Source organism: Alligator sinensis, unplaced genomic scaffold (genome assembly GCF_000455745.1).
Source record: "Alligator sinensis unplaced genomic scaffold, ASM45574v1 scaffold573_1, whole genome shotgun sequence".
In the NCBI taxonomy this organism is placed as follows: Eukaryota; Metazoa; Chordata; order Crocodylia; family Alligatoridae; genus Alligator; species Alligator sinensis.
Window position 1 is genome coordinate 358,367 of NW_005841877.1, and position 25,276 is coordinate 383,642.

Consider the following 25,276-nt stretch of genomic DNA (forward strand, 5'->3'; position numbering starts at 1 on the left):
GTTTCTGGGAAGGTGGTCTATGTTTTTAAGTTTCCGTAGAAAGTCTGTAGTGTCTTGTACAAAACTTGCTCGGTGGGTGACAAGCGATTTTAGGATTGATTCAACGAAACCTGATATTTCCTCAGTTAGGGTCCCATGGTTGGATATGATAGGTCTGCCAGGGTTCCCTTGTTTGTGGATTTTAGGGAGCAGGTAAAAAGTCCCTGGGTTAGGTAGGGGGGGGATCAAGGTCTCTAGTTTTTATTGTAGTCTTGATGGAAATGATTTGATGGTATTGTTGAGTTTTTTGGTGAAAAGGGGAGTAGGATCTTCTTGTAGTTCTTTGTAGTAGGTGGTGTCAGAGAGCTGTCTGTTGGCTTCCTTTATGTAATCCTCATGGTTTAGGATGACTATGACTCCTCCTTTATCTAGTGGTTTTATTACTATTTGGTGGTTACATCTTATGTATGTATGCAGGTGTATATATCTGTGTGTGTGTATGTATGTATATGTATATATAGAAGGTAGGACTGTACCAGAAGGTAGGACTGTACCTGAACTAGTTCATTAGCTAAGGAACCAGAAATAGTATAGCCACTTTAGTAGGATGCTGTGCCTGAGTTCATTAGCTCTGCTGAGTAAGACGGATTACTAGTGCCATGGTTTAGTACTGTGCTGATATGGCTATATTGCTTCTAGTTTTGGAGCTACAGTTTTCTCTGCATGCACGATCTCGTGCTTTGTAGAGTCTGGTATGCCAGTGCATTCACTGGTAACTTGGGGTAACTCTCCATGATACCAACATGTAGACATCCTTACTGTAACATTGAGTTATCTGCAAATACTTTGGCTTGCAACTAGGAAGCTCAGTTCTGCCATTCATAACCAAATTATAATTGGTCTCGTTAACTCATTAACACTGCAGAGTCATGTTCTCCCATGAAATCTTTGCTTTTAGATCACTCAAAATTGATTTTATGTTTTGTATGTAATCAGCAATTGACTTACTGAAAACTGGGATGCCATAATCATGTTTAGGTTTAACTTCTTGTGATTACAGAAACTTGTATCTAGCAGTTTTTTCCAGATAAAGAGTTAAACCCCTGTGTTTGGCTTCCTATACATCACAGGAGGCTAAATTTTACATTCAGAGGATCCTAGCAGGCAATCCATATCCTATGCTGCAGAGGATGGGGAAAAAAACCAAAAAACAAAACCAAAGTCCCAGCTGAACAAAGGTAAAGTTCCCTTACAGCTGAGAATCTGGCAACTGGTTTGAACCTGAGTACATGAGTATGGATTACTGATACCATCCTAGTCACTGCTTCAACTGTGGCCAGAGGAAAGTAAATATATATATATCATTCACCACTTTTCCCTATCGATATCGATAGGAAAAAAATGGTAAATGATACAAAACCATCAAAATAAAATGTTGTCTGTTTTAGGACCAAAATGTTGACACATACTCCAGATTCAATACTGCTCAGCTGTTTGAGGGAATGGCCACCCTCTTTCTCTCAGCCGCAGCAGCTGTAGTTAAGTAAGAAATAATATTGAGAACTCTCTAGGAGACTATGTCTGTCTCTGTTCAGCCAGGAAGGAGCAGTGGCTCAATTCAGAGTTGAGTGCTAGCAGAAAGAAATGTCATGTTGTCCCCAGAGGGTATACACAGTTCTCAGACAAAAGATCGCTAAAAGGAACCCCTTTTCCAATTCTAAAAATAACAAAAATAGGGATAGTTGGGTCTTAATCACTGCAGTGCTGGCCCATCCCCTTTTAATGAAACCTAGAAAAGGGTATTTTTAATTTTCCTCTCACTACATGATTGTACAGTACTTTCGTTTACCCAGCTATAATGAAAGCTTTTTGTGCAGGCCAGTTTAAAAATGCATGCTTTCCAATGTGTATAAAAGATGTCACATAGCAGAATCAAGAATACAGCAGAATGCAAAGACATGCCAGTCAGCATCCTGGTGACCTACTCCTATTATAGTAATTACATTTTTGAAGATATGTCACTATTTTGTCAGGAGAGCCGCACAATAAGGTGTCAGCAAACAGGTTGCTTATCATTTAAGATGTTACTTGATGTCTGCAACTACTTGTCTGCATGACTGACAGCTTTACTCAATGGACTTCTGAAATGCACTGCAGTGACATATATATATAACCTTACAACCAAAAACAATACATACACAGTGATACATTTCTATAATACTACACAATATTTAAGCAATTATTGAGATTCAGCATGCTTCAAAAGCCAGTTGTTTCATAGGATTCTTGGAGAGGGCTGAAAGTATGTTCTCTAGAATGATGAATGGTAGAATTTTTATTTAATTTTTTTGCAGGTGGGTAGCTTACATCATTCTTAGGAATAACTCTTTTAAAAATTAACAAACAGTCAAGAGGTATGTTAAAGAAAAAAGGAGCACTCAGAAGTTTCACATTTATGCTCATTTCAAACTGAAATCTCTGAAATCTCATTTCAGTCTTCTTTTGATAATTTTGAAACGGAATTCTTCTGTTTCTTCAGGAACAGAATTTACTGGAAATTTTCCAGTGAAGTGGGTTTTTGCTGGATGATTCTAATTTATCTAACCTGAATTATTTTGCTGGAAAGTTTCCTTTGTGGGCTTTTAAACCCAAATTCTAGAAATGGCATTCTTCTTCTGCTTCACTGGATCTTTCCAGCTCTTTCTATTCTGCCTTCCCTTCCCTTTCACAGAATGATGGTCTCAGTAAATGGTGAGTGACTCATTTTAGTTGTGCATCTATTGTTCTTTCTAATAAGAATGTGAGCTAGGAAAAAAGTCTTTAAAAGAACTGTATATCAAACCCAGAGGGACTGAGTTGACTGAAATACAGCCAAGAATGTTTACGCATTCTTACCATGCTTGAATGCATGTAATGGCCTTCACTGACCTGTGATTCAATCAGGAGAGAGGACCTGTGGAAGGTCCTGATGAGATTCAGATGCCCACCGAAATTTGTTTCCATTATCATATTTCTTCATGACTTCTTCCATATCCAAGATAACCAACACTTCATTTCTGATCTTCAATTCACTAACAACTGAGTTGTGTGTACCCACTCAGTTGAATTGCTCTAGGGCACTCTTATTTGCTTCTCTGAAGCATATGAAATGCTTGGAATCGCTGTCAACTTCACGGAAACCCAGATACTTTACCAACCTGACCCAAATGAATGCGCTGCTCTTCCACATATTACAATTAGAAGGTAATCCTTGAAGAAAATTAAAAATTTCCCCCTCCTTTCTTAAAAAGTAAACACAGATGATGATATGCAACACCAGATAAAATCTGCCAGTGCTGCTTTTGGACATCTCCAAAATCATGTCTTCGATGAGCATGACATCAAGATTCAAACCAAATTTCTTGTATACAGGCTGTTGTTATCCATACCCTGTTGTATGGGAGTGAAAATTGGATGCGATATTGGAAACACTTGAAAGCTTTGGATGTTACCTTCAACAATGTTTTCAGAAAATCCTCCATATCAATTGGAAGGATAGAAGAACGAACACCAGGGTACTGGTTCAAGCAAAAACCACACTAGCTCCATTGGAGGAGTAGCACAAATACAACCACATTTTATCCTTAAAGTAGCAGTTCACATGCACACAGACACATACACACACACAACTTTTCCTGATGTAAATCCTCTAGGTTTTCTCACTGTTTTCTTAGAAAAATTCCAGTGGGAATATTCTTTGAGTAAAATCTGCAGAAGAGACTAGACAAGGTCTTCATGATTTAAGAGTAAAGGACTAGAAGGGATTTCCTGGGCTATACAGTCTAGTCCCCTGAATTCACAGGAACTATTCATTCCAAACTGCCTAGAAGAACATGACCTTGTACCAATATTGCCCTTTAACTTAAATAGCTTTTATCCTTCTCTTATATATTCATCCTCAAATGTATTTATAAAGAGTAATCATTTTCACTCTAACCTTGTTTTGCTAAACTAAACAAGCCAAGCTCCTAATTCATGCCAAAAGATTTTCATTTATGTAACTGAGGGCAAAACTGGGTTATATGTAGGTAAGAGGCCTTATCAACAACCCTCTGAAAATGCTTGCTAAATCTCACAGTATGCATATTTTTTGAAAGGAGAACATTTCAGAAGGGCAGTAGCTTTTACGTTTTAATTATTATTTGTGGGAAGCTGGGAACAATACAAACATAGCAAAAGCACTCCAACTTTAACACAGCTACATCAGCTAAGCACTGAATGAAGCAGAGTTAAAGTTGAAGTGATTGTGCTATTTGTATAGTTCCCAGCTGGTCCACAAGAAACAATAAGCATAATAGTGTCTGCCTTTTGCAACATTCTCCTTTTGAAACAGCTCCAGCTATAAAGGCATCTATACCCTCAGTGAATTTTCTTTTTGGTGTCTTGCTAAGAAAATGAGGATTGATAGGTAAAGACAACCTTAAAACTGAAATATTTCTGGATTAGTTCAGACTTGGAAAATTACTATAATTGTGAATTGGTAGCTAGTCTTATAAAACATACTTCAAATTAGTAGTCAACCATCAAAAAAAAAAAAAGAGGAAACCTTGAATTTAAATGTATCACAATGCAGCGTGTTGCATTTACTGTTTCATTAAAGCTTTGAACTAACAGTTTACAAATAATCAAAAAGAACATTTGGAAACACAATGAAAAATGAACAATACTTACAACCATACCATTTAGGGACACCCAGCAATCTGGTGGGAAATCCTGAAGTAAAGGTACTAAGAACTGAAGACAACCATCCCAGTGGCATAGTAGCAGCATCATTCCAATCAGGTTAAAGATTCTCACCACAGCACTTGCCAGATCATATGTCATATGGAAAATCTGTAGAAAAAATCAAAAGTGATTTATGTGATTAAAATCAGGTCATATAACTCATTTTCTTCTCATACAAACATATCAAAGAAGAGTAAGCAGTCTTGTACACAATCATATCACCATATGTCTTATATACTTTGCACTCCTATAGTGCCTGAGGATCTAACAATGCTTTACGAATAGTAATACCAATGCAAGGGGAAAGACGATCCACAAAAACCAACATTTAAGTATAAAGGAGCCCTCTCAAGTGACAAGAAAACACTGTACTGAGGTGACTAAGTCAAATGACTCAGTCACATGATGAAGGACATGTCTACATGCTAAACTAATGCTGTTCCATATGGTTTCCTCCTTAACTAGAAGCAGCAGAGCTGCATTAGATTTCAGGAGACGTGTGTAGATGAAACAGGGGCCCTAAACTGAAGCGATGGGTTTTTAGAAACACTGCTTCAATTTAGCCAAGTAAACCCCCATGTCATGCACACACCTGTGCACTTGCCTACCTCTGGTGGTGGGGAGGGGAGGGTGAGCTGCCAGTGGGAGGGGCAGTCCCTGGGCTGGGGGGGCAGCGGGTGGCGGGGCTGGTGCTTCCCTCCGCAGCAGCAGGGGCCCCCTTCCAGGCAGCACCCGCCTGCAGACACCTGGCTCGGGTAGTCCCAGGGGGTACCACAGCTGCGGAGGGAAGCACCAGGCCCCCGTGCAGCACAGGCAGGCAGGCAGGCTCCAAAAAAAACAACAAAAAAGATTTCTGCATTTTTTTCTTGGGTAGCCTGCCTTGCCAGGCTGCCTGCACAGGCTTCCTGCAGAGCCCCTGAGCTGCATGGAGCTTGGTGCTTCACTCTGCAGCTGTAGAGCAGCTGAGGAGTTTTAGTTTGCTGTGCCCCAAGTCATTTAAGGCGCATTACATTGCCAAATTTGCTACAGCGGCTGGAATTACTGCACAATATGCCACCAACATGTACAAACACCAACACCATTAAAGCGGTGCAAAAGCATTTAACCCGCTTTAAAGTGTCATGCACACATGCCCCTCATTTCATCTACACACAGCCAGGAAGCCTATCTGACTCTGCTAGTCAATGGTGCTTATTAGCCCTCTCTGTGGATGTAGCTAGATTGCTATGAAGTTTGGGAGGCATCTCACCCAGAGCAGTATGGTGTATTTGATGGTACTGTTGCCAGGGATAGTATGCCATATAGATTCAGTCACAGGGAGGTGCTTATGCCAGACTAATTCTCAGCCTAAAGCTATCTCCTGGACTAGGGACAGACATTACACATAAACTGGTATAAATGATCAGAAAAAGGTTTATATCTGTAACACAACATAAGTTCAGTGCACATAAACCATCTTCAAATGGCCCAAACCAGTTTAAGATAACCTGGATGGATATAGTATCAGATTTAAATGATTGAGTTTAAATTGGTTTATTGAACTTCTGTCTCAGATCCTGGAGTTAAACATGGTGTGAGAAGGAACAGGTAGAGATTGTCCAAACTTACATCTCTCTCCTCCTAAGTGAGTTTTCTGACCATACGACTACAGCATTTTCTGGGATAGGGAGGGCACTTTCCATGCCTCCCGATGAAGCTGGGACAGTATACAGACACAGAATTCGAGATTTACTGCACCACAGAGAGAGAGCATGACTTATCCATGAGGCAGAAAACCTGGATTTCAAACGCTTCTGCCAATATTTATTCTTGCCAAAAATCACAGGAAGAATAAGAAACAGACTTAAAGTCATCATATCCCTGCACTTTTTATTAATTAATTCAGTGTACAAACATCATCCCACTGTACTAGACTGCACAGATGGAAGTGTACATTTCTCAGTTATTAAACACTATCAGTGTTCCTAATGTACTGCAATTTTTTAAACACCTGTAGCATTTCACTTTATGCCAACTCATTATAACTATAGTTTGCTCAATTAATCCCTTCACAAAAATGCCAGCATCCAAATGATCCCATTACAATGACATTTCCATCCATCCATCCATCCATCCACATGCCCCACATACATTTAACAGTTTATTGTGGATAAGTTGGTTGGCTATAATCAGCATGTGCAGCAACATTTGATTAAACTGACGTACAGAATAACAAGAATGTTTTAGCTTTATCTAGCACTTTTTATGCAAAAAAATCATAAAACATATTCCATACTATCGACATAAATATAGTTATTTGTGAATCATTCCATCCACTGCTGAAATACAGCCAACTATACTGTAAAATGTGCTGTAATGAACCTCATTCAACAGTTAGGAGGTAAAAATGCCTTGTCCAATTGATATTTCAAAGCAGTTTTAGATAGAACAATTTTCGGTCAAAATTTATGAAGGAAACAAAGCCCTTAAAGCCAAAAAAGGTAACAGATTCCCGTGGGCATATAGAATGAACTTTTCTGCAGGTGGAGATAAAGAAAAAGAAAAAGAAGGAAAAAGCCACAAACAGCTCTGGACAGTGCCGGGGAGGTGTGGGGGGAGGAATCCTGAAAAAGAAAGTTCGTTCAGTACCCTCCCCACCCCACCCACTTCCCAAAGTAAGGAAGAAAGAGGAATAACAGAGTAATACTGAAAATAATGAACTATCTACATAATGAACCATGGTATGTGGACACATATTTAGAGCAACATTATAAATCCTGACAAGTAATAAATATTAGGTATTATGAGACTGGATTTACAAATATATTTGAAACTAAGATGAAGTACCAACTATGTTAACTAAGGGCCCGGTTAATTTTCACACACAAGGTACTGATTTTTGTCCTTAGATCATAACTTCATATGTGATATAGTAAAAAGCATATTAGGAGGTGAGATCAGATTATCAAAATGGTGTCTTCTGCCTTTACAATCCATTCAATTTAAAAAATCCAAGACAGGTATTTCAAAACTATTTTTACATTTAGGTGAAGAGTTTGGTATTTGTGAACAACAAAACTCATGTGAAGAAAGGCATTGTATGCAAACCATTAAATAGCCAAACTGAATGCAGAGGTTCTATTATTTATATGTTTAAACACATGTAAGTATAAGTGCTGAGGCCAGATTAAGGCATTTTTCATAACTCTATTGGCCTTATTTTGTTATAATAAATATATAAATACGAAATTCAAAGACTATTTAATAGGGCATGGATACATAGCCAGATACTACATGTAAGTATAAAGCATTTTTTCCAGTTACGCCCTTTAGGAATATTAGTTCTATATTCCAGTTTGTATGGAATGCTTGTAATATTATTAAAAATGTCATGTCTTATCCAAATTCCATTTCCCTCCTGTAAAATTAAGGATGTTTTACTTTATTTATAGTTTATGGAACCTTTTCTTCAAAGACAAGATTTCCAGAAAAGCTCAGCTGCCATCTACTATATTTTCAAGAGAGTCCGTCAAAGTGGTCAGATTTTCAGAATTCAGTATGCTGGATACTGCGCAATACTGAAAACTGGATCCCAAGTGTGAGGATAGGATCTGGCTGGTGTTGAGCTCAAAAATGTCCTTTTCTTTGGATTCCTAGAGGAGAGCAGAGCTCTTCTGAAATAGAGTCCCCAATTGTTAATGATGAGCACCTGACAATTTGGGCCAATTTACCTTTCTGAATACATGGCATTACTTTCACTGAGCTGATAACAAACCTGAGAACTCCAGACTCACATCGCCCTCTGTTCTAAACACTATTGTAAGCAAGATGAAATATTGTGTTGGTAGGCACAGATACTTAGAAATGGTTCATTCAGGGCTCTATGACTTGGGCAGGATCCAGTTTTCCCACAGTTTCAGACTGAGGAGGGTCCTGACAAGTAAAGCTCATATCTTGATATATGCTTTGCCAAAATTTGGGTATATTTGGTTCTGGGGGCTTGGTATACACCTATTCTTATTTATCTTTATAACAGGATATGACTTCAATGGGTGATATGCTTGCAAAGGAGCTTGTACAAAAGAGAGAACTATCAGGGCAATTTGTGGAGTAATATTAGAGCACATGAATAGTATAGTAGCGTTAGACAGTACCAGACCTACTGCCCTATGAAACTTAATGATGAATCAATATGACCCCAATAATAAGCTGTAAGAAGTATACAAAAGGAGCAATCAAAAGGAGCAATTCAAATTTAAGCTAAATAATTGGTGCAATACGCTCAAGCCCTAGAACCTCAGTATGAGTGGATACAGGAGTGGTGCACGGGGATGCAGCCACACATCATTTCCTACAACTATGCAATACATGTCCAGTGAGCTCCTTGAGCTCACCAGCTTCTCAGCACAACTCCAAAGAGAGCTGCTGCTTTGGTGCAGCTCCAGAACCCATGGAATGAGACCCAGGGGGCTGCTTGCCCCCTTCTTCCTCTTCCATCAAATTTGGTAGTGGGTAGGAGGGTGGAAGGGGCAGCATTCACCCCCTGGGTTCGTACCCTGGGCTAATGCCACTCGGACAAGTCAGTGAGCTCAGAAAGCTCACTGTACAGGCACTAGGCCTCTGCGAAGTGGCTAGTATTCACTTTGGATTCCGCTGATTTCGGGGACAGTGATTCAATTTGGTGCTTCGAATCACTGTCCCGATTCAGTTTAGCCGAACCTCGGAATCAGCCAGGCCATGCCCATCCCCTGCCCGCCCCAGCTCCTGGCACTTATTAATAAAAAAGCCATGGCTCACCAGGTGCTGCCGGGTGGGGAGCAATCCCTGCTGCCCCCACTGCCCCACACTGCATGGGGGTCTCTGCATGAGCCCCCCAACTCCCCTCTTGCTCACCCAGCCCCCCTATGGGTGCCCCGGCCAGGCCAGCTCTGGCCCTTCAAGAAAAAAACAAACAACCCCTTCCCCCCTCCCCCCCCAGACTCACTGCTCATGCAGGCAGGGGGCGATCCCTGCTGCCCCCCACTATCCCAAAGATTCAGAGAGCTTTGAATTGATTTGGATCTTTTAATTCATCCTCTTATTCAATTCAGATTCAGAGAGTCGGCTACTGAATTGAGCAGAATCTCCTCCGAATCAAATCACCACCCGAAGCTTTGCACAGCCCTAACAAGCACTACATAGCTGAAAAAGGTCCAATCACACTGCAGCCTCAGTGAGCAAACCAGTTTTGGCCAGGTCTGGGGCTGTGTGTACAAACTGAAAAACTATTCAAATGACCAGAATTTGAATGAACTACCCCAAGCGCTAAGCTGTTACATGGGTGGCTCGATTTGGAGTTTCTCTCCCCTCCCCCCACACCTTTCTTTAGCAATTTGCCTTTATAACTATGATTATGCATTATGAGAGCAATGATGCAAGATGAACCAAACACAATAAGAGTAGTGAATAATCAGCATATGACATTGTAACCTTTCATTCTTTGTGGAGCCTTTCCTTTAAAGAATGACTTTATTTGTTAACAGTCAGGAGAATGAAATATTATAAAATGTTCTTGCTTTCTAGACATTATCTTGATATCTTAGTGTGACATATTATTTCATGAGTTCAATCACACTGTTCATTCATTTGTCAATTTTACCCCTTATTTTCAGAAATCTATTGTTTGTATATTATAAAATCTTCAGTGCCCATCCCTGATCTATTTCCTTTACAAAATAACCTTAAAGTACACATATCAAAACAATAATAACAATACCTAAATCAGCACTACACATTTTACACAAAAAATACATTTTTGCTTTAAAATGAAAGCTTCCAGAGAAAATGTGTATTATTTTCAAATGTTCTGTGTACTTGTAATGAACAGCTAAGCACAAACAAAACATAAAAAAAGCTATAAACAAATACGTTTTCAGATGTTCAATGTTCCCCGCTTTCTCCATGTTTGCCTGTTTTCCTCCCTTTTCCAGCAGCAAAATGGTAACTGCTAAAAAATAGGGAAAGGAAGGAGTGAAAACACCAACATTTTGTTTTCCCAGTTTTTCATTGAAAACTGAATTCTTCTCAAAACATTTTAAAAATACATGTTTTAATGTTTCCACATAGAAAAACTCTAAAAGCTCCCCATTGCTGAGAAGTCTTTTTAATTAGAATAGACTTTTTACCACATCAAAAAGTCAACGAACTCTGAACAAGAGAAAAAGGGTTAGGTAGGAACTACAAGTTTGACAACCCTTAATTCAGGGGCAGGCAAAATATGGCCCATGGGCCAGATACAGCCCACCAAGCAATTTCATCTGATACCCACCAATTGTACCCCATCCAGCCCACACACCTCCCAGTCTCATGTATGGGAGGGTCCTGGCCCAGCCAGCATGCACAGCTTCCAGGCAGGGCTGCTGCTGCCACTGCTACATCTGCTGGGGAACCTGCTTGGCTTCCCTGGCCTCCAGGGCTAGGGACAGACATTCAAAAAGCCTGAGCCTGAATTGATTCAGTCTTTGCAGGTTAGTGTAACCTGGCTAGGCTAAATCACTTGGTAACTGTACAGATGTCCCAGACATGTAGGCACATGCCTGCAGTGAATCAGGCTAGAAGCTGGGGGGTGCTAAAGCAGTTCTCCCTTCCCTTGCACAGGGCTGAGATGCGTGGCCAGTCCCGGACAGGATACTTTAATTAGGGAGGGGTCCCCCCCCCCATTCTGATGAGCCCAGCATGGAATTGGTAACAGTGTTTTTCAGCCCTAACTCAGTGAAAACAATAGAGGGACATTACCAGCTACCTGTTGATTCTCCCTTTGTCCCATCCGCCACATCATGGACCGTAGCCAGCATGTGGTCTGCTAGCTAATGCTGAGAGGTGTCTGTAAAGCAGTGGGAATGGGGAGAGGTGGTGAGGAGCAGGGATGCCTTAAGTCTGTGCTAAACTGCAGACAGAGAGTGGAGGGGAGGGGCTAGATCTTCTGTGGAGCAGACAGCCTCACCCAGCCCAGAGAGCATGCCAGGATGCTGGGGGTGTCTGATTTAACTTAAACCAGCAAGGGGTCTGGGATAGACATTGCATAAACTGGTTTGACCCAAATCAGTTAAGTCTGATACTACATTCAACCAGGTTTATGTCAAACTGGTTTCAGCCATTTTCAGACTGGTTCATGTGCACTGAACATCTGTTCTGTTAGGTTTAAACCAATTTCTGATCACTTAAACCAATTTATGTGTAATATCTGTCCCTAGCCCGGAAGCTTCTCCTCCTGTTCGTGCTGCAGCACTTGCTCTGGGCATCAGGAAGAGAAGTAGTGGCAGGCAGGGTGGGAGATTGCAGTTGGGCGGGAGCATGGAGCATGGTGCTGGGGCTGGCAGGAGTGCAGAACCTGGGGCCTGTGTGCAAGGGGACGGCAGGAGCATGAAGTTTGGGTGGGCAGGGTGTGAGTGTGCAGGGTTTGTGGCATGTGAGAGAGGGTGGGGGAGTGTGGGGACCCCCCTATACACTCTCCGCCATGTCACACAGCCCCTGCCACTACCAGCACCAGCAGTAGCAAGTGGCAGGACCCCAGGGTGTTTGTGGAGCTGAACTTCAGCCAGTTCCAGCAGTTCCAGCTGTACATGATGGCAAGGAGTGGAGCCAGGCTAGCCCAACTCTATTGCAGGGGGCTCACGTACACCCCTGGCACTCATGTGCCACGAGGGGAGAGTCCTGTGCAATGGAGCCAGCTGTCATTCCCACTCCCTAGTGCCACATGGAGCTGCTGGGACTCTGCTGGGAAGCAGGGATTGAGGTTCCCCACCACTTCTGGTGGAGTCTCGGGACCTGCAGGTGGTGGCAGGGAGCAGGAAAGGCTAGAAATTAATCTCACTTATTTCACAAGTGATCTGCACAAAGGACAGCAAGAAATTCAGGCCATTTTTTTGAAAATCAGGCCACTTTTATTTAGCTTCTTAATTCTATAATTAACTAATAATATCTATCTGACTTGAAAAATTGGGCCGACATATTTTTTAAAATTGTACATATAAAAGTTCAAATTATAAAACAAGCAGAAAAAGTGTACTTTCCTTATTTTTTGCTTTTGTTTGCTGTTTGCATTTATCTGTGATTAGACCAAGATACTATCACTTAACTATTTGTGTGTTTTGGCTTATGGTTTCCAAGGGCTAAAATAATAGAAAAAAATTACAGTTTGCAAAGAAAAAAAATCTTGAATATCAAACTATTTTTCTGTTTTTAATCTAAATTATTTCTAATCACATTAATTTTTATAATCTTTTTTCAGTACTCTGAATCTCCAGGATTTGTGGTGCAACAAAAATGGCAATACCCTTTTAGGGTAATATAGTTGACATTTTAACTACAGAGTAAGTTCAGTTATGAATGTTTGGCATCACAATGGCTGTTTGGAATAGGAATAAGAATAAAATCTGCTCTAAAAGTCAGAGTTTACATGATTGTCTCAGTTTTCGGTTACACTTTTTAATGACTCTTTTCACTCCTATGTGTGAAGGAGGAAACAGATTGCTGCTTCCTAATATTTACAATGCAGGCATATTCCAAAATGCAGGAGCTCTGATAACTGATTTTTCAGCTCAAGACAACTGTTCCAGTCCTAACTAGCAGATCACTCACTTCCTTATTACTACTTGAGGTCTGTCTTATTATGTTAATAGTTTGCATATATTTTCACTTAAGAAATAACACAAGCTGTTGAACTCCATACCATGGAAATCAGTCAGTTATGCCTGCTGTTTTCTGACATTGTATTTTATATTTACTCAGCTCTGATTTGCAGGTAACCTTATGGATTATTATCTTTATCTTTAAATTTAATTCGTATAGCATATAAAAATCTGAGGAATGTTTGGTAAATATTACTGTATAATCTTATAGATTTTATCCAGACACCTTTTTCCAAGAACCACTCTGCAGAGTAGACTTAGTGCTAAACCTTACCAGCACTGCAAGGCTAGCTTAACTGGCAGCAGTATTTTACTTTTAATCCTCAAATTACAATTTGGACTTTACCTCAAGCAACTTAACATGATGCTTGAACTAAACAGAAATGTACACAATCAGAAATACTGAGCATCTTCTCTGTGCAGGTATGATAAATTGCCCATGGACTGAAATTCCTGGAAACATCAAGTCTAACAATAGAACATTAAGATAGGCTGCATGGGAGAAATATTAGTAATAAAAATTATACGGGGGTTCATTAATCTCTATGGCAGTCTGGAATTATTGTCTTTAACCCTCGGAGCGGCAGGTAGTGACAGATTAAAAACTGTCAGGTCCTGAGTCTTATATCACAGTTTAGCTTTCATTTAGTCACCAGCAGGGTAGCAGTTACATTTCTGCACAAAATATAGCAATGCACCATGAAGAAAAATAATAAACCGGGGGTGGAGGAGAATTAAACCTCTCTTTAGGACACAGTTTATATCTTTTTTTTTTCCTTTTCTTAAAATGGGGCAAATAAGGGGGATCTAAACCAATAAGAGCTGTTTTAAAGTCTGTTTTGTTACTTCATAGTGCCTACAATGCATATTTTAGATATGTATACCTTTATTCTACATACAGGTGTTAATGGAATTTTTTTGGATATATCTGTGGGAAATATAGGCCTGATCCATCTTGGTACTACAGTCTCTTCAGTTGGCCCCTTTGGGAATTTGATCCAGTCAATATAATGATCCAGCCAGTCTACATATTTTGACTGATCCAGCCAGCCTATGTGTTTTGTGACATATTACAGCATTCTAAACTGAAAATATTTTGGGAAAAGCAGCAAAAATACTTATTAATTCAAATACTTGGATATGCCTGCAGGGTAGAATTTTGTGTTCAACTGAATTGTGATGTGTATGACTATATAACAATGAAATGTGTAACTGATCATTTGTTAGTGGGGAAAAGATATGCAACACTATATAATCTAGTTATATGTGTGACCTTAAGATGTGAAGTTCTGCACTCACTTCACCTGACCCTGGAGGAAAAACTACAGTGATTTAAAAACCAGAACAAAATATTTTTAATCAAACATACATGACAAAAAAGAGCTGAGGGCAGTCTATTTTATGTAACCTTTTAAAAATTAATGTTTCATAGATCTAGTCAATCTGACATCTATTTTTTTTTTATGTAAGCATAATTTATTTCACTTGAAGGGATCTACACATAGAAGTGATGTTCTAGGTAGCAAGAGGAACTGCACATCAACATATAAATGTAATGAAGCCCTAAATCCATGTTAAGGCTGAAAGCTATAATACAACTTATTTGCAGGAGAAAAATACAGGTAGATATTGGAAAGGTCTAATATAAGTAAGCAAGCAAAATTTGTTCATTTGCCATATACAGTATTTGTTTGCCACAAATAAACCAATGCCCTATCTTGTCTTCACTGCTAGGATGCATTTTTCACCTCAAGATACAACAAGTATGACCCATTATGAGGTAATAATAGAGTGAAAACTAGGAATTTACTTTAACCATAAGGAAAACTTACCAAAATCACACCCACACTTCAACCATGGGTTGACCTAATGAATTTACTGGAAAATGAATAAATCTACAGTAAGGTTTTGGTTTATGTGATAGAGTTTACTAAACAGGGTTAAATTACTCTTCTTGTGCTAGATCCATTGAATAAGAACACCTATATGGCAAAGCAATGCTGTGTTTCAGAGAGTGATTTCTTTAGCATCTCAGAGTGTTGGCTTGACAACTGATGTCAGCTCAAGTTTTAGCCTGCAGCTGCATCCCACTGGAGTATTAGCACAACCATCAGCATCATTTGAACTTGAATTCATAATCCCTGCTGGGTCAGGTTGTGTCATCTTAAAACACCACTAGACCCATTAATTTGTACCCAAAGCTAATACAAAAAAAGCCTAAATATAGAGTTAGCCTCTAGAGGTCCAGGAGTTCTGTCTGGTTTCAGTGGCTGAGTTACAGCCAGCACCTTCTCATACCCATACATAAGTACAGTAGAGAAATGCAGGCATGGGTGCAACCATGCCTTCCTTCCCTCTCATTCAACAAAGGACCGGGAATATCATAGACCCGCATTTGGAACAGGAAGTGCAGGCTGGATAAAAGAAGGTGCAACACATGCCAAACGCAAAGTATATTGAAGCCTATATTTTCTATGCATTCTGCATCAGTGATCTTAGGGAGAGATTAGGGTTGTTATAAAGAGATGGCGATCAAAAATTCTCTGTCTCCCCAGCAATGGTATTAAATTAAAAACATGGGAAATGCAGACTGAATAGTAGGAAGAATTTCTAACTATGAGGTTTGGTAAGCATGGGGATGGATTACTCAGAAAAATGGTGGAATTTCCATTACTGGAAATTTTTAAGTGTGGATTAGACAAATTCTTGGCTGGGATGCAACACAGGGATGATCCTGTGTTGAGCCTCTAGGACTAGGTGAGCTTTTAGGACTAGGTGACCTCCTATGGACCTTCCAGTCCTGTTTGCTCAGACCTTGTGCCTCAAGGAACAATCTTACTTCTCCTTTCCACCAAAATTCTACCTCGAGTAATGAAATCTGCTTTAAATAAGGGTCCACCAAAAAGACCACATTATTGCAATTCCTGGAATTTGTACAATAAATCAACTATTGGCAATTAAAAAAAAATTAAAAATCATAACAGCACTTTCTATAATCTCAATATATCCTGGAGGGAAGATTTTCAATGCATGCTCCACACTTCAAATACAAATAGCTCATACCCATGTCTTCTAAAATATTCATAAACATTATTATCAAAACTGTAACTCATTAATGCATAAAATCTAATGTAAAAAACCAAAAACGTGAGCTAATCAGCAGATCACATAATAAGTTAGATTTAAGAGTTAAACAGAGTTAGGAAGTCTCACTGATAATGGATTTGTTTTTCCAACTACCCTTCCTAATCACAGGGTAGAACAGGGAAGATCATTGTTTTAATAAACCGAGCATTCTAATAACCTCTGTGAAAGTAATGGAGTATCACTAATCCAAAATTGCTGTATAATATTTTACATTCAGATACAGAGGCAGAAACACAGATAGTATTGTCTTTTTATTTTGCACAAAATGTAGCGGACAAATTATTTACAACATGCATATGTAATGATCATATATTAGGCTGCTAGTATTTTACACTATTTTGTTTTCCAAAAGGTTATTAGAATACCCTACATAGAACAATGATCACATGTAAAATACCTTTTGTAATTTATACCATTCTATTGTGGAATTATATCTTCAGAATTGATTCCTCCCTTCCTCCACTTCTCCCTCTTATCTGTCTTTCCTGTCTTCTCACCTATGGGCACATCTACATGTGAAATTAGTGTGCCTGAATAAACTTTAGCACAGTTTGCATTTACACATGCACCCAGGACTACAGCATGTTGGGGCAGGGCAGTGCAGCCCCAGCTGGCAGGGAGGCTCAGTCTGCCAATCTGGAACTGCTCCGCCCCAGCTCAACAAGCTGCAGAGGGGCTGGCTGAGTCACAAGAGTGCTACAGTGTAGGGGCTAGCCAGCAGGGACCCTCTGCACTGTGGCACCCCTGTGCCCCAGCCAACCCCAGTCACTGTCCACAAGTGTGTTGCAGCAAAGTAAATAACTCTGCCATAGGATAGTACTTGTGTATCCTACAGCAGAGTTCATTAGTTTACTCCGGCCTAATAGGGCCACACGTGTAGATGGTGACATTTTACTGAGGAGCTAATTAGTCAACTGTAAATTGCACGTGTAGATACCCCCCATTACTACTAAATAATGGAGGGAAATAAAGCAAATCAATTGTCTCTTTATATTACTATTCTGTGAACACCACTTTGTTGAGTATTGGACAGTTTTACCAAAAGGTAAGTGAGCAAGGCATGCAGGCAAAATAACAAGTGAACAAACAACAAGGCAGTTATTGAGCAATAACTAATTTGCATGTATTTGACTAAAAACATGTCTAACTTACCTGCCTAATAGTGGTTAGGTATTGTATTTGGCAGTTTACACACCAGTCACTGAGATGCATTAGAGCTGATCTTTCTTCCCTTGGGCCATCTCTAATGAGGAGCTATCAAGCTACACTTTGTGCTATTTAACTTTACCTACCCAAAATAACACTTACCTAGCTGTGTAAATGCCATTTCTGACATTTTCACATTGTTTGCCCTGTGGACAAATAAAAATTGGCCAGGACCTCAATGCACATATCTACCAGAAACAAAATGATGGAGGAGTGGGACCCTCCCATGTTTTAGACTAATAGCTTGGTGTACCGGGCATTCATCCAGGAAGTGGGATACCTAGGTTCTAGGTCTCTTCCTCAGTGAGGGTTTGACTATGAATGTTCTGCTTTCCAACAGAATATGGTCACTTGGTGTGCTTTCTAACACTTGGTCACACTACTGGGTCACAGTTTAGGTCAGAGGTGCTCAACCTTTGACCCATAGGCCAAACCCAGCCTCTGGCACTGGGGCATCCAACTCATGGGGCTCCCCTATAGGCTGTGACCCTGTGAACTAGATTGACATGAAAGGTGGCACAGGGCCTGATCCCAGTGTGCAGGGATGAGGTGGGGGCAGTGTGGGTGCTCCTGAAGCCCAGTTCTGGAAGGGTGGGAGCATGGCAGAGCTTCCAGAGACTAGTCTCATCCCAGACCAGCTCCCACACCATCCATCTGGTCTGTGGGGCCAAAACTGCGAGTACCATTGGTTTAGGCACTATCCAGAGCCTTCTCCAACCCTCCCTTTAATGTTGTCCCCCTGAACAGCTAACTAAAGGAGATATTTGTGGTCAAGAGGAAGAGAACAAGCTACAGATAGTATAGCTTAGCGAGATGGATGCTGACCTGGATGTGAAGGACCCCTGGGTTTCAGTTTGGACTCTTATTCCTGGTAAGGGGGAAATTTCCCCAGTGCTTTCAATCCATTTTATACAATATCTATTAAATACAGCTTCAAGAGAAACACTGGAGAAGGGTATGCGTAATGCTAACCTGAATTTTGGTGGGGTAGTATGGCACCTTATACATTAACTCAGGGGTTCTCAAACTTCATGATACTGTGACCCTGAGTGCTGGACGGCAACAGTGGGGGGATGGGGAGCTCACATGTGGCAGCCACCACTGCCATCCACCACTCCACGCCACCATGTGAACTTCCTAGGAAGCTTGGGGCTCCCTTTTAAGATGCTCCACAGTTTGAGAACTCCTGGATTAACTCATAAAGGCATAAGCTGGTTAGACCACTTTGCTGGGAAGCAAAAGATGTAGGTTGAAAACTTCTCTCAATGAGGGGGTCTAGAATTAGGTCTCCTGCCACACACCTTCCTGGCCCTAATCACTAAGCTATTTGTATACCACATGGGATAGAGCACTTCTGTATCATTGTCTAACACCTTTTTCATGTTTTTTTTGTGTGGCTACAATTTCAGGACTTTATTTTTTGTGTCCTTGTGACAAGGTGTAACAGCCCCCCTGCCCCATGACTGAGAAGGGGAAGGAGCCCAGGACCTGCTGGTCAACCCAGCCCCTTGAACAGACTTAAAAACAAAGAGGGACTTTAAATAAGATATCCACCTGCCCCCGGTGTAGGCAGTGATTGGCAGGCCTCAGGAGGAAGTAGGGGGTCAGGTGATCCAGGGAGCGGCTCAAAAACCCAGGGCTTGGCCCAGAAGGGGAAGTCTGGCTATAGGAGCCACAGGAGGCAGAGCCCCAGGGATGAGCCAGTCTGGAATGCCTGCAAAAACATACTTTGTGCCACAGAAGGGTGGAAGAGCCCATGGACTGTGAGCAACACAAGATAAGTGCCTTGAACCTTTTGTACTGGTGCTACTGCAGGCTAAGTTTAACCCAGACAGGGGAGCTTATGTTCTGTGAGCTTTATGTCTTAACAGCATGCCATATTGAATGAAATAGTTTGAATGTTTGTAATAGTTGCCCATTAGCCAGTTTAGGAAGAAGACAAGATTCATCTTCTTATCTAGGCCATTGTTTTGGTCTATGTGCGGAAGGTCCTGACTTTGCTCAAAGTCTTAACTCTTGAATTTTATCTTTAGAGGCCTTTAACAAAGTTAACCTAAAAATTACCCTTAAGCAAACATTCCACATTCCGAGAGATCAAACCCTAGGGCCTTTGACGAGATTGGAAATAAAAGTCAATTCAGTGATATGGAAATTCCCCAAAGTAATTAAAATGATCAATAAAAGAAACTGATTACCAAGCAAAAGAATCTGTTGAGTAAGATCCGAGCCCAAATTTTGGAGCAGTGGCAAGTTTGGGTAGGAGGGGCCCAAGACGGCAACTCACTCAATAAAAACTGTAACCTACTGTCCCAATTTGGAGGTAACCTCACTTGCAGAACAACGAAGGAAGAATCGCAAGTGTAGGCCGGATCAGACTGATCACCTGAACCACCCTCTCCGTGAACACGAATCTCTTAGTTCACGCTGAAGCCGCGGAGTGCCCGAAAGGGACTGAAGGAAGGGGACTTAGTCCTATCAGTATTGAGGCCAGCCCATTGAACCGTATTACTGAGGCCAGCCCATTGAACCGTACTACTGAGGCCAACCCATTAAATTGTACTACTGAGGACTTAAACCATATTTAGGTGTTTGGCTTCTCAGAATTCTAGGATTGTAAGTATATAATGAAAATAATAGTATTGATTCAAATTTAACTTTGAGTTGTAATTGTAGTTGTTTTTGTAATACTAATTCTTATAACATTGTTTGGGAAGGAAGTGCATTTGGAGCATTGTTTCTGATATATGTAGTTATTGTGTTCTTAATGTTTGTGGTATTTCTTAAAGCTAAGCAGTGTTATATGCGTAGCAAAGAATTTTAAATTAAAATTGTGTTGTATGAATTAAGTGTGCAATCATTGTGAAATCGTGCAATCAACTAACTACTCCCCCAGCCAGTGCATTAAACGAATCAGTAAGTTGTGTGGGATCTTCTCTATTCCATAACCCACTAGAGACACAGCAGAGCACTCATAGGGTCCAGAACCCTGGGAGGCTGAGTATGGGCAGGAGTCCAAATGGATTCAGATGGATAATTGTGGCATGTCAGAGCACTGCATATCTGACAGAAAAGACTGGAAAGCATAACTCCCATGCTTGCATGGGGCATGCTTAGGGCTGAGTGTCCCAGAGCCTACACAGGTCTAGAGCTGGAGCCTCAGAACTTAGGGCCCTGGTGCAGTGGACTTTGGGCAGTGGGACCCAGCCAGATTAAAAGTTAGCTGAGGCCAGGAAGTGCCTGGGTTCAGACAAGGGCCTACCCCAAAACCTGCATCTGCATCCTGGGGGCAGCTTCCCTATGAAACTGTAACATCAAGTCATGGCAGGAAAGATAACCATGGAAGGACCCAGAGAGTCTGGAAGCAAGGTGAGGAGGTCACGACTTGTGGTGAGCTAGGCTGGGAACCTTGTGATGCCAGCACCAAATATTTTGGTTACGCAAGGTATTTAGCAGAATTTGCAGATTTATTGAAATCTGACAGGGCCATGCTGTCAGTGCTTTTGCTTTGTCCTCTAAGGTGAGACCTCTGGGCTGTCAACCATTTGCCTTAGCACTCACACCGCTCTACCCCCACAGCAGGTAACTATGTGAGTGTGCAATGCACCTGCCTGACTAGAGTGCACCCCCTAAGTATGCTCACTTCAACCTTACAGATGCTTGTGGAGCTATGCTGTACCACAATTGCAGACTGTGTACCGTAAACGGCACTTATGCATTTAGGTAAGTGGTGCATGTAAGGTAAAACAGAATCTAGCTCCCTAAAAGCTTGGGTAACACAGTAGCCCTAATTAAGACTATGTGAAAGAGTTCATAGGAGGCAATATGAGTAGGGAAAATCCAACAAAGCTGATAGACTCCTATTAAAAAAACAGGAAAACCTTAATGTAAAGCAAATGAACAAATAAACAAAAGAAACCAAAAATAACACAACCACAGCAAGATTTAGAAATAGAGCTGGTTGGGAATTTTTTGTTGACACTTTTTGTTCCAAAACATAGTTCTTTAAAACCAAAATTATAAGTAGAAATTTACTCACAAGATTCCATGAGAATGGAATTTCTAGTGTCAGAAAGAGAAACCCTCACCAAATCCCAACATTTACGGTACTCCTTTAATCTAGATGACTAAGGTTCAAGTCCTTACTTTTCATAATGCAAAAAGGGAGCTGATCAGTGGTGGATCCACAATTAAGAAAAGCAGGGGTGCAGCAGAGACCATGTGGCATTGGTCAGACTGCAGTTGGAGTATTGCATCCAGTTTTGGGCACCATACTTCAAGAAGGATGTTGATAGACTGGAGAGGGTCCAGAGGAGGGCCACTTGTATGGTTAAGGGCTTATAGGACAAGCCCTATGAGGAGAGACTGAGAGCTGCAAGAGAAGGCTGAGAGATGATCTTGTGGCCGCCTACAAATTCATTCGGGGGCTGCAGCAAGGGATCAGAGATGCTCTGTTCACCAGGGAGCCTCTTGGGGTAACAAGGAACAATGGTCACAAACTGATAGAGAGCAGATTTAAGCTAGATATCAGGAAAAACTTCTTCATGGTAAGGGTGGCCAAAATTTGAAATGGGCTTCTGAGGGAGGTGGTGCTCTCCCCTACCTTCAGGGTCTTTAAGAGAAAGCTGGATAGGCATCTGGCTGGGGTTATCTGATCCCATGCCTCTTTCATGCCTAGGCAGGGGGTCAGACTCGATGATCCATTTAAGTCCATTCTGACCCTAGCATCTATGAATCTATGAACCACTGACCACATTTCAGAACATGGGAAGGATTGGGGCAAGGTGCAGCTAAATCCCCTGGGTCAGCAGGGGATTCCAGGAGGGAGCAGGGATGAAAAGGAGAGAGCGGGGGGCTGGAAAGATAGACCAACCCAGTCCCTTCCACCACAGTCCTCTGCAGAGCATGATGTGCTGCACACAGCCCCAGCTGGAGCAGGGCAAAGGCAGTTCTTGGGCTCCCCCATGCCTGAGGCAAAGAAGCAACTTCTTTCCTGCCCCTGCTCCCTGTCTGGTACCATCAGGTGTCCCTCACCAGCCTGGTGGCTCCGGTTATGGGGAACAGCTGCACAGGGTGCTGGGCTTGGCAGGGGACAACAATAGTGGTAGGTGGCTGTGTCTCCCCCCGCCCCAGTCTTCTTCCTGGCCACCTCACCATGCCCCAGTTAAGCCCAGCACCCTGCACAGCTGCCCCCCTGCAGCTTCTGGCTGGAGTAGACAGAAGTGGCTGTGGGGCTCTGCCCACCCCTGCACCCAATATTAGCCCAGAACAGTGAACAGGATTTGCATCTAACTATAATTTACAGATCTTTGCCATAGAAACAAAAAATATCTAGTGAGAGGGAACAAATCATATAGGAAATGCTTTAAACTGAACCTACTGTCGCTGCCTGCCATTTGCCAGAGCTCTGAGGGGCCCCATCCTTCTCTTGGCAGAGCCCCGCTGTTCCCACCATTCAGCGTGAGCCTCTGGGGCTGTCAGATGCATTCTGCCTCTGGCTGCTACTGGTGCCAAACTCTGAGGGACCTGATCCTTCTCTTGCAAGAGCCCTCTGCCCCCACTGCCTCATGCAAGCCTCCTGGGCTGCTGGACACATTCTGCCACCAGGTTCTGCTGGTGCTGAGGCCCATGCAGGGACACAGACCCACTCCCCCCACACCTGACAGCTGGCCAGAGACCAGAGGTTGGGCTGGGGAGAGAGTCTGTGCTGCCTAAGTTCCATGACAGTCAGAAGGTGGAAAGACCTGGGGCCACAAAGGTGACTGGGATGCTGGCGGACAGCAACCTAACATGAATTGAAAGAAATTGTACAGAAGTTTGATGCACTAGTCTAACCTAAATCAATTTTGAGTGCACATAGATACAGGTCTATCTTAGAACAGGTTCTTCCATTTTTAAACCAGTCTATATGCACTAAACTTCTGCTTTGTTATAGGTATAGACTGGTCTTTGGTCACTTAGAGCAGTTTATGTGTAATGTCTGTACCTGGCTTAAATGAGTACTTTCCCTTGGTTTTCAAAAACCCTCCAATAACTCAATCAGTTAATGAAAAGAATCATACAATATGTCAATATATTTTTTTGTGATACGAGGAGACAAGATTCAGTGAGCCAAGACATCATTTCCAGTTTGATGTTCCTACAATACTGACATTCACCTTGGATGTGGGAGAGCAGGATTCTAGCGTCTGTGCCAATGAAGATTTAATTATTTGTATAAAGTAGAAACAGCTGCAAAATAGATACCCACCTCAGAATAGCCAGGTTTCTAGCAACTTGGGGAGCCATCTGGCAGCTGAGAAATTAAGGCTCAAAACTCTGGGACTGAATCAGGCAGAGCAGTGACTTGAACCTAATGACTGAGCTATTGATTGTTCTGGTGTTGTTGAGGGTCTCTCTTCTCTCGCTGTGCTCCAAAAAAACTCAAATACTGCCCCTTGGCCACTCTGGCTATGTGCTCTGTACTGGCGTTTTAATGCTGCCTGTCACACAGTATGTCACATTTGTAAGATACTAATACATACAACTAATTAAAACTAAATACTTAAAATAACTTACAGAAGGTATTGTAAATATCTAAATTCTGTACTTTACAACTATGTTCCAGAAAGAAAAGTGAGCCTGGATATTTAAAATACCACAAATAATTTTGCAAGTGAAATATAAGTCCCTATAATACAGTAAATGAAAACATCAGGCAATGATTTAGACATGAGAACTATATACAACTGTCCATTCATTCATTCCACTTGCATTTACCTTGGTAGGAGTTTCACCACAGATTGACAAGCAGCTCAGCCCACATTTCATCCCGTCGTACAATGCAATCAATCTTTCATTTCAAATACTAAATGTCACAGTATAATTTTAGTACTTGGTATTATAAGAGAAGTAAACACATTATCAATATATTCCCTTATATCTTTTTCCCCTGAAATGGATATTTACTGGAACTGTACATTGTGACAGAAATTTGTGAATACATTAAAATGAAAAAAAAAGTTATGCCTGGAAAGAACATAGACCTAGAAGCCTTTAAGAATAAAAGCTAAGTCATTTATTCAACTTGTGTCACAGTATAAGTGCATATATCTTCATGTACTTAGTGTCTACATACAAAAAGACCAATCTCTAAATGGTATTTTCTTACTTTGTATTTTTGCATAAATCCATTACCATGGGAGTTTCTGAACAGAGGAAACTTGACAAGATGAAGGTATCATAAATACAGTGAAAATCTCTAAGCCAAGCAAACCCATTTATAAAATGGTTTCAACAAATATGGGTTAAATATACTTTGAATGATTAAAACAATCTTAGTAAATCATTCTGTAGTCTCATTCTTAAGCTTTCCTTAGACTAAAGTTGCTCCGAGTCAGCTCTGATGATGGAACCCAGTGGCAGATATTAGTGATATCAATTAACTGCTGCTGTCTCTCTACCAGAGGGTCCAAAAGCCAGAGGTCCTCCACCTCTGAAACCCTCTGCAGAAATTAACTGTGATCTCTGCAGATGGAATTTCTGAGGCATGGAAA

The 25,276-nt window shown here is 41.3% G+C and overlaps 1 protein-coding gene across 1 annotated transcript in view; it reads right to left on the bottom strand.

The window, feature by feature from the left end:
• The window catches only part of HCN1 (hyperpolarization activated cyclic nucleotide gated potassium channel 1), a 291,127-nt gene that overhangs the window by 134,851 nt on the left and 131,000 nt on the right, over nucleotides 1-25,276 (bottom strand). The window contains exon 3 of the mRNA XM_006017294.1: nucleotides 4,690-4,851. Within this exon, the coding sequence (XP_006017356.1) occupies nucleotides 4,690-4,851 (162 nt within the window). The remainder of the gene's footprint in view (nucleotides 1-4,689; nucleotides 4,852-25,276) is intronic.